This window comes from Carassius carassius, chromosome 8, assembly GCF_963082965.1.
Source record: "Carassius carassius chromosome 8, fCarCar2.1, whole genome shotgun sequence".
NCBI classification, from domain to species: domain Eukaryota; kingdom Metazoa; phylum Chordata; class Actinopteri; order Cypriniformes; family Cyprinidae; genus Carassius; species Carassius carassius.
In genome coordinates, this window is record NC_081762.1 from 2,543,498 (window position 1) to 2,553,786 (window position 10,289).

Here is a 10,289-nt window from a genome sequence, read left to right on the forward strand (position 1 = left end):
TTCATTTTGTTAATGCTATCATTTTCAAAAATAACACTGATAAAACACTGATAAAATAAAAATGATACATGCCATGCATTCCCTGAAACAACTGTAAAGTGCATTATGTAACAAGGAACAACCATGGACATACAAAAAGGTAATTATCACATATTTTATACAAATAGATGCAAATTGATACAAAAGAATTTGATTAAATTAATTTAACACATTGCACAATTTACTTCAAGACCAGGGTTGTTAAACACTGGTTTAACGTCCAAAACAAAATCAAGAATGGGGGGGGGGGGGGGGGGGGGTTCTACTAATAATAAAAGCATAAAAATTAAAGTTAAAATGCACTAAGCCTTTATTATTAACTTATCTGCATATTTAAAGCTGAACTATTGCAGTTTTTCTCAATTGCTTTGGCATATTTTTCGAAAGCCTTAATCTCTAAGTGCAATTGTCACAACGATTTGCTAAAACCACACAACTGCAACGTCTGCAAAAGGTAGTAACTCACCCAAAACATTTAATTCATGCTTTAAAATCTAGTTATTGTTTCAGTAACTTGACCAATGCCACCAAAAATAAGAAGAGTTTTTATCATTGTTTGATCCATGGTGGACAAAATGTTTAGATGTCTATTCACCATGGAAATATTTGTTATATACAATTTTAATTTTATAATCTAAAACACTTTCAGCCGGTGTCCATTATAACACACTCTTGCCTTTAGGCCAAATAATTGACTGACATCTGGACATAAGTCACTATTCTCTGTATTAGTGCTGTTTTGAACGTATTACTTGAATTTGTTTACTGGATCCTGGACTTTCCATGAGTTTACTGGTTAAAAATGATCCGACTGCAAAAACCTGCTTCTTTTCATTTGTGTTGTTTTTGTTATAATGTAGAACGATAATTAACTGTTATGCCTTCGTAGCCCACACATTGACAACCCTGAGGTAAACCGACTACGGTTACATTCATTCACGTGGTTTGTCAAGATGAGAGGTGACTCCTTCTGGTAGTTTGATTTATATAATGTAGTGTCATTTCTAACTTTGGTAATTTCACTGGGAATCTACTTGTCAGTTTTCATCAAAAAACCCTGTGCATTTAGTAATTCTGTGAATTTTAGACAATAGCACTTACCCATTTGCACACCTGCCAAAATATGTGCAATCTGCTTAAATCAATAAGAAATTCAAATCTGATGTGAACAAGAAACTATTTGTTTAGACTTCTGAACTTACGGTTTTGAAGAAAAAAACTCTCATTTGAGGACTGAGCCACAGCGACTGAGAAAAACTGTAGGTAGTTTGAGGTAACAATTAGTTTGAGGCTGTCATGTAATCCCAATTAAAAAGCTAATACAATACTGCAAAAAGCAATTAAAAATTAATGAGCTTAATGAACTGTGTTTGTACAGTATCTAGAGTAAGTGAGTAACATACTCACTCATCATGACATGATATGATCGTAGATGTCACATCCAGGATCCTGCTTGTCAGTGTGTATCTAGTTTAATACTCTCATATGAATCACTTCCAGTGAGGGGATCCGCTGATCTTGAGGTATAATGTTTTCATGATGTTCTGTGGTAGAACTATTGGGCTTCATCTGGCCTAGAGATGATACAATATATTATCAGAAAACTTTAGAATTAGCATCAGATAGATTTAAAAAAAAAAAACACTCTAAACTAACCCAACCGTTGGGTTGTAACACCCAGCATTTTTAGTGTGTGTGCATATTAAACTCATAAGCCTTTATGGTACCAGACTTTACAGCATGGTCTCCATATTTAAATGCTGAATAAATATTAAATTAAATAATTAATCTCAGGTTAAAGACAATTGAGAATGAGGAAAATTAAATTTGAAACATGCTGTTATAGTGTTTGTCCTGTTTGGAGTTGATGGATGGTCATTTTTGTGTATGATATGAATAATATGGAATAATATTGTGGGTGAGTAAATAATGGGTCAATTCTGATTTTCTGATTCTGAATTAGTCCTTGAATTAATATGAACTCACCGTTGAACCTTCTGTTTTTGTAGAGTAAACACATGATGTATAGAACTGCAATCACAAGAGCACCTGCAGCTACTTCTGCCCAGTGATGACTTCTAGATCCCAGACTTCCATCTGCAGGAAAAAAAAAACAATGTTCTAAACATTCTATAAAGTCATGCAACAAGTAAATACAGTTTCTTGACTAATTCTGAGCTGCAGCTGGAGTAGAAAGCTACTGTAAAACAATTTTGAACACAATTTTGCTCGGTGTTCATCTTCAGTTCTCTCTTCACAGCAGTTCAGTCAGTGTACTGTTTGAGTAAATGAATTACTCCGGGATATTGGTTTGTTTGAACTCAGAGGGAGTGTCAGCCACATTAAAAAAGTTAACAGCTTAAGTCATTTGTGGATTAATGCGTATTGGAGACGTGAACCGTTTAAAACAATTCAGTTCGATTTGGTGAACTGGTTCAAAAAGATCCGGTTACATCGAGTGATTCGTTCGTGAATCGGATATCACAAACTGCTTTGTTTTGAACTCTCTCTCTTACAACAGACACAGAAGAGAAGACAATGCTGAATAAAGTCGTAGTTTTTGCTATTTTTGGACCAAAATGTATTTTCGATGCTTCAAAATATTCTAACTGACCCTCTGATGTCACATGGACTACTTTAAAGATGTTTTTCTTACCTTTCTGGACATGGACAGTAGACCGTACACACAGTTTCAATGGAGGGACTGAGAGCTCTCGGACTAAATCTAAAATATCTTAAACTGTGTTCTGAAGATAATCGGAGGTCTTACGGGTTCGAAACAACATGAGGGTGAGTTATTAATGACATAATTTTCATTTTTCGGTGAACTAACCCTTTAAAGTCTGACTGTTAATATGGTCATATTTACCCCATGATGTTGTAAATGTCTGACCGCTGTGAAGGACGTGACACTCATAACCCCGTTTCTCATCTCTGTGTATCTTCACACTGGTTCTCATCTGAAAGGTCTGGTTATCGTTGGGTCTGACTCCAGAAGAGCTGAAGGGTTGGACTGTGATGTTGTTTAGCGTGATCTTCATCTCTATGTGTTTGGGGTAGAAGCCAGTGGCCAGACAGGTCAGATTCAGCTCGCTTTGGTCATGAGGAGCTGCAGATCCAAACATGTGAAGAACTGGAGGAGCTGCAATAAGAAGCAGATGATAGAGGAACTGATTCTGAACAAAAAGACATAAATGATTGAGTTTGAAACACTGAAGTCATTAGAGAAACACATACTGTTAATCGAAGCATTATATGTGGAGATCCAGTCCATGCAGTCTTTGAGGTAGAACTGGAGATAATGATTGTGAAATCTGTCAGCGTCCCATTTCATTTTGGTTTCTTTTGCATTTGGATTTTTTTCAATCCACTTCATTGTGTCATAATTAAAGAAAATAAAATCCTCTCCATCATATCCGTACTCGTCAAGTGCGTTCACATTCATCACTGCTCCATCTGGATGTTTCTCCACCTCACAGCCGACTCTCCTCTGTAGTGTATGGAGGCCTAAACATGTCAATTCATAAATAAATAAATAACAACAACTAATTATTACAAGTTTAAAAATATGTTGTAACTGAATAAATACAATGGCCCATAAACCTCATACACGGTTTACCTCATACACTTAAAAATATATCAATGTCATTCCAGTAAAACCCAATGAATTCACCTTCACATCTGGAGCTTGTGCAGTTTGCCAGAGAGTTAACCAGATTTATGAACCAGTCTCTAGATTCATGAGGTTCTCTGGTATATCTCCAGATTTCTGCAAACAAACGATATCTTTTCCAGGTTCCTTCTTTAATACTGTAGTGAGAGATCCATCGGTCGTCATACACACACACTGCACTGAACACAGGACCAGAGACTCCATCAGGTTTGCTGAGGACGGAGTAAACAAACAGGAGATGGTGTCTCTCTGAGGAAAGATAAAGATAAATGCAAGAGAATAAAAGTGTTAAGGTCATGTCAACATTACATATAGTCAAACTGCCTGAGAGTCCTCCAGTTAATATCTTTATTTCTCTCTTGAATAATTCAGATGCATCTCTAAGACAGGTCAGTTCACTCAAGCTTATTAACACTAATATTATTTACATACCACAGATTTATTTTATAATATGTAGTACTATAGTAACTGTAACCATGGTATTGTTGCAGAAATGTGAGTCATTCACATCAAATTTTATTATGTTATCAACATACACTAGGCTTGAATTAAACATTAAGGCAGTAATGGGTTTGAACTGCAATGTTTTTAACCTCTTCACTGTCACCCACCCTTTTTAAACATAGAGAAGTGAAAGTACACAATTCAAAGTTAAATTGTTATAATTCATAAACGCTTTTGAATACAGAATAAAACGCTCCAACACTCATATTACAAAATAAGAGCAAGAATATTAGCTTGCTGCATCATTTAAAAATCTATTAAAATGAAAGTTCTGGATTGCACAAGACTAGTTCCACCTCAGATTGAGAGTATACCTTCCCACAGTGTCAGAAGCTTTCAACATCAGACGGTCCTGAAACAATTACAAAATTTAGAGCCCCTTCAACTTTCATATACGTGTTGTTTTGTTTCTACTTTCAGAAAGCTATAAAAATAAAAGTTGTGAAAGTTGTGACATTTGCCAAGTATGGTAGCACATACTCGGAATTGGTGCTCTGCATTTATCCCATCCAAGTGCACACACACAGCAGTGAGAAGTGAACACACCGTGAGCACACACCCAGAGCAGTGGGCAGCTATATATCCAGCGCCTGGGGAGCAGTGTCTTGCTCAAGGGCACTTCAGTCATGGGTATTGAGGCTGAAAGAGAGCGCTGTTCATTCACTCCCTCCCACCTACAGTACAACTCCTGCCAGCACAGAGACTTGAACCAGTGACCTTCTGGTAAGTAGTTCAACTCTCTAACTATTAGACCACAGTTGCCCCAAGTTATAGATTGTTCCACATCATATTGAGAATACAACTTCCCACAGCGTCAGCTGCATTGTTTCAGGAATGTCTGATGTGGAATTACAAAATAAGAGCCCCTCAACTTTCATATAAAGGTGAATCTCAATAATTTAGAATGTTGTGGGAAAGTTCATTTCAGTAATTCAACTCAAATTGTGAAACTCGTGTATTAAATAAATTCATTGCACACAGACTGAAATAGTTGAAGTCTTTGGTTCTTCTAATCTTGATGATTTATGCTGCGGTGCCCGGGGAGCAGTTGGTGATTCGGTGCTTTGCTCAAGGAAACCTCAGTCATGGTATTGAGGGTGGAGAGAGCACTGTACGTGCACTCCCCCAACCTACAATTACTGCCGGCCCGAGACTTGAACTCACAACCCTTGGATTGTGAGTCCGACTCTATAACCATTAGGCCACGACTTCCACGATTTTGCTTGACAATCCTCATAAGGCTGTGGTTTTCTTGGTCAGTTGTGCATTTTTTCTTCCACACTTTTTCCTTCCACTCAACTGTCTGTTAACATGCTTGGATACAGCACTCTGTGAACAGCCAGCTTCTTTGGCAATGAATGTTTGTGGCTTACCCTCCTTGTGGAGGGTGACAATGATTGTCTTCTGTAAAACTGTCAGATCAGCATTCTTCCCCATGATTGTGTAGACTAGTGAACCTAACTGAATGACAATTTTGAAGGCTCAGGAAACCTTTGCAGGTGTTTTGAGTTGTTTAGCTGATTGGCATGTCACTTTATTCTAATTGGTTGAGATTTGGAGGGTTTTTGTGAAATGTAAGCCAAAATAGTCACATTAAAAGAATCAAAGACTTAAACTACTTCAGTCTGTGTGCATTGAATTTATTTAATACACGAGTTTAACAATTTGAGTTAAATTACTAAAATAAACTTTTCCACATCATTCTAATATATTGAGATGCACCTGTACATAAAAGTTAGGGGTCTCATATTTTGTAATTCCACGTCGGAAAGTCCTGAAACGACACAGCTGACACTGTAACAAGGTGTACTCTCAATCTGAAGTGGAATGGGTTAGTGCAATCTATAATGAAATCTATAACTTATTTTTATATATATTTTTGTATAAATGCAGCAGCATATTTTTGAGATTTGGAAAGCTCTTACTTTGTAATTCAACATCAGAATTACAGAACATAATACGCAGTTTATGCGCGATCCTCGAAATAACATGGCGGGTAGATTGACCGCATCTTTCCTGCACCATTTATTTTGTTGTTAAAGTGACTTAACATTAAATTGACAGTGCATTGTTCGATCATACTGATGCTGATACGAAATGTATTAAATATAAATACACACAATTAAAGTATGTCTTTCAGATCACAATAAATGCACATAATTAAAGTATGTCTTTCAGAGTCAACACGTGGCTTTTTAGCTATTAGTAAAGAAAGGAAAAGTAGCCTACACTTTTAGATAAACATGACTGCACTCATGGAGTTAGAAAAACAAAGTTCTTTTTAACCAGCAGGATTACTTGTATTAGTCCAACCGCCGGAAAAAATACATTAATACATATTGAATACCTTACCGGAATAAACGCAGCGTAGCCTGATGTACACAAACAGTACAATGAGAGAGAACATTAAATCCATTTAAAGTTTAGAGGACTCAGCACCGAACAAGTGTAGCAAACACCATAGACATGTCTATGACAAACAGCACATGGTGACCAACTTCCTGGTTCAGGTCTCCTGCTTGTAAGATGTTTCCTGTCAGATGTCAAACAGACATTTATTAGAATGCATGTAAAACTGCTTCTAAGACCTTTATCAGAGTACACAGCAGATGATTCCCAGATCTTGGCCTATAAGTACTTCTCTGCCGCCATAGTGGTCATTTAATTATTTTTTTTTATTTTTAAATAATTTTTTACTTTACTATATTATGAAACTTTTAGTTTTATACATGGGGGAAAAGCTATGAAGGATGAACAAATATCGTCACATTAAAAATATCTTTCAAATTCGGTAATACTTAAAGCATTAAAGTGCTGGGAAAAGTTGTGTGAAGCATTTAAAATCACTCGAAAACATTAGAGCATTTCTGCCACAAGTTGCCCCTGTAGATTTGTTTATTGAACAATGTTTTTCCTGGTTTCCACATCAGGGGCGTTTGTTCTGATATCAGCTTTAACCGAATTCTTGTACATCGGTCATGATGAGAACACAAGGCTCTTCATTCAATTTTTGGATCAGAGAACTTCCATTCATTGCAAAGATCACTACTTCCATTCATTGCAAAGACACTTGAGTGAGCTGTGTTCAACCAGCTTTCTATGTTCCTTGTACAGAACAACCTCCTGGACAGCAACCAATCTGGCTTCAAAAGTGGCCACTCAACTGAGACTGCCCTGCTCGCGGTTACTGAAGCCCTGCGACTGACAAGAGCAGCTTCAAAATCCTCAGTACTCCTCTTACTGGACCAGTCTGCTGCTTTTGACACCGTTAATCACCAGGTTCTTCTGTCCACCCTCAGAAAGATGGGCATCTCTGGAACCGCACTCCTGTGGGTTAAGTCCTACCTCTCTGACAGATCCTTCAGTGTGTCTTGGAGGGGTGATGTTTCTAAGTCACAACACCTTGCTACTGGGGTTCCTCAAGGCTCAGTACTTGGACCACTTCTCTTCTCAATCTACATGACATCATTAGGATCTGTCATTCAGAAGCATGGATTTTCTTATCACTGCTACGCTGATGACATCCAACTCTACTTCTTATTCCAACCAGATGACCCGACGGTAGCTGCTCGCATTTCAGCCTGTCTGAGTGACATTTCTAGCTGGATGAATGACCATCACCTTCAGCTTAACCTTACGAAGACAGAACTCCTGGTGATTCCAGCTAACCCATTGCTTCATCACAACTTCTCTATAACACTGGGTTCGTCAACCATTACTCATTCAAGGACAGCCAGAAGCCCAGAAGTTGTGATGGATCATCAGTTAAGCTTCTCAGACCACATTGCTACAACGACCCGGTCCTGCAGATTTGCCTTATACAACATTAGGAAGATTAGACACTTCCTGTCAGAGCAAGCCACCCAACTTCTTGTCCAAGCTCTTGTTCTCTCCAGACTGGACTATTGTAATGCTCTCCTGGCGGGCTTACTGTATGTACTATCAAGCCTCTGCAACTGATCCAGAATGCAGCAGAGAGGGTTGTCTTCAATGAGCCAAAAAAAGCTCACGTTACTCCTCTCTTCATCAGGTTACACTGGCTACCAGTAGCCGCTCGCATCAAATTCAAGGTACTGATGCTTGCCTACAAGACGACCACTGGCACGGCACCAACATACCTAAACTCACTGGTTAAATCTTATGTGCCCTCCAGAAGTTTGCGCTCTGCAAGTGAACGACGCCTTGTGGTGCCATCCCAAAGAAGTTCAAAATCACTCTCACGGACCTTTTCCTGGACTGTGCCCAGCTGGTGGAATGACCTCCCAATCTCAATTCGTACAGCTGAGTCTTTACTAGGGATGGGTATAGTTAAGGTTTTAACGGTATTACTACTCTAACCGATACTGCTTAACGGTCCGGTACTTTAACGGTATTCTTATCGGTACTTTGTGTTGTGTTACTTTGTGTTGTGTTAGGCAGTCAAAAACTTTGCATTTCTCTGTCTGCACATAATGCACTTTTGAAAGATGCTTTGGCCGATTGCTTGTGTTTCCGCCCTTACATGCAAAAATGTTGTTGCACTTATGACAACCAGCATTGTCTGCATCAACTCTAGTGAAGTATAACCACACTTTGGAACGTTTTACTGTCTCCGCCATCGTCACTCTTTGTATTAAGCTGGAGTTTTCGTAATGTAAGGGGCTGTTCACATATCGCGTCTAAAAACTTGTGGAAAATGCTAGGCACGCCGCTTTCAGATTTTTTTCCCCAAAGCCTTCGGGCACTTGCACTCCTGAGGAGTCTGCCATTGCTAAGCAACCATGACCTGCTCTCTCCATGAAGACGCGGACATTTCAGCAATAGATAAATGGATTTGCAGCACTAAAAACTGCTTGCAGTAGCTCTGCTACTAAATTAATTTAAAGATCCACATACAGCTATCAGCTGTTCCTTCATCTTGGCTGAGCTTTCAACGTTGTTACGGAAAAGGTGAGGAAGCTACATGACCTGCGGTTCGCTTGCGGCATTCTGAAAAGTTGAGATGTTTTTAACTCAATGCGGTGCGGATGCGCCTGGAAAAAACGAGTTCGTCGCACCGCATGCACGTCGCGAACAGGTCGCTTCCATTACCGTGCGCCTACATTTGAAATAAAGCACTTGAGCGTGCAAAAGATGTGATATGTTAACGGCCCCTTATCCGTGTGTGTGCGCCACGCTCGTTCTTGTTGTGTGTGTGTGTGACTGACAGACAGCCTCCGCGGCGCGCATGAGAGATCTCGCAGATCTCACAGACAAACGTCTTAATAATATCGCAAATTAGAAATGTTTGGTAAGACAAAATGTGCACGATAACATTATTAAGCAAATCTCTTCGCCATTGTCACTCTTTATTATTAAGCGGGAGTTTTCATACTGTTATGTCTGTGCATGCGCCGTGCTCGTTTTGGTGTGTGTGTGTGACTGACAGACAGCCTCCGCGGCACGCATGAAAGATCTCGCAGATCTCACAGACAAACGTCTTAATATGATCGCATATTAGAAATGTCTGGTGAGTTATAATGTGCACGATAACATTATTAAGCAAAAATACATAGTACTTTCATTTTTTTTCCTCCAGTACCGAAAGCAGAACCGGTAGCGTCAGATCTTACTGATACTACGGTCTTTCATAATTTAGCCCCGGGGCCATTTTAATATAGGACTTTGGTTTGTTTTATCCCAAGTTTGGGTTGAAAATTGGTCTCGAAATTGGAGCGCGGACGGGAAGGAGAGCACGCACGTCACGTTAAGATCGTACGTCTCCAGTGCGAGCAGCCGCTATTTTCTCAGTGAGAAAGAAGCGAGAAGCGAGTGAAAGTTTACGGTAAGTAAAGATTCAAAATGTAAAGTTGTCGTCTATTTTTTACCCAGTTATATGAATAGCGGAAGGTTTTATGAAAGGTGAACCTACCGAGTCCGGCAGCCCGGAAGACGGAGGGAAGATCAGATATACCACGTGAATCTCCTGAAGCGCTGGGTCGGGACCGGGTTCCCAGCTCTCTGCCCTTGCTCATCTACCTCCCGTGGCTGTCGACATGAACCCCCGCCTCTCGGACGCCCAAAATTCGGAGCTGCAACACCTGGTCTGTCAGTT

At 39.4% G+C, this 10,289-nt stretch overlaps 2 protein-coding genes across 2 annotated transcripts in view; one reads left to right on the plus strand and one right to left on the minus strand.

Annotated features, from left to right (window-relative positions):
- The window catches only part of LOC132144965 (zinc-alpha-2-glycoprotein-like), a 103,857-nt gene that overhangs the window by 76,727 nt on the left and 16,841 nt on the right, over nucleotides 1–10,289 (plus strand). The gene's annotated exons all lie outside the window — the stretch shown is intronic.
- On the minus strand, nucleotides 1,456–6,695 carry LOC132144602 (zinc-alpha-2-glycoprotein-like). The gene is made up of 6 exons (XM_059555166.1): nucleotides 6,569–6,695; nucleotides 3,713–3,961; nucleotides 3,277–3,546; nucleotides 2,909–3,181; nucleotides 2,026–2,136; nucleotides 1,456–1,613 (listed from the first exon to the last, which is right to left on the minus strand). Exons 1-6 carry the CDS (start codon nucleotides 6,630–6,632, stop codon nucleotides 1,507–1,509), a joined length of 1,074 nt encoding a protein of 357 aa, XP_059411149.1. The 5' UTR covers nucleotides 6,633–6,695; the 3' UTR covers nucleotides 1,456–1,506.

Excerpts from the sequence above, each read along its gene's own strand:
- LOC132144602 (XM_059555166.1), bottom strand. The coding sequence starts at position 6,632 with ATGGATTTAATGTTCTCTCTCATTGTACTGTTTGTGTACATCAGGCTA. Across the intron at positions 3,547-3,712 it reads CACAAGCTCCAGATGTGAAG|GCCTCCATACACTACAGAGG; the intron begins GTGAATTCATTG and ends TGACATGTTTAG. Across the intron at positions 2,137-2,908 it reads GACATTTACAACATCATGGG|ATGGAAGTCTGGGATCTAGA; the intron begins GTAAATATGACC and ends TTTTTCCTGCAG.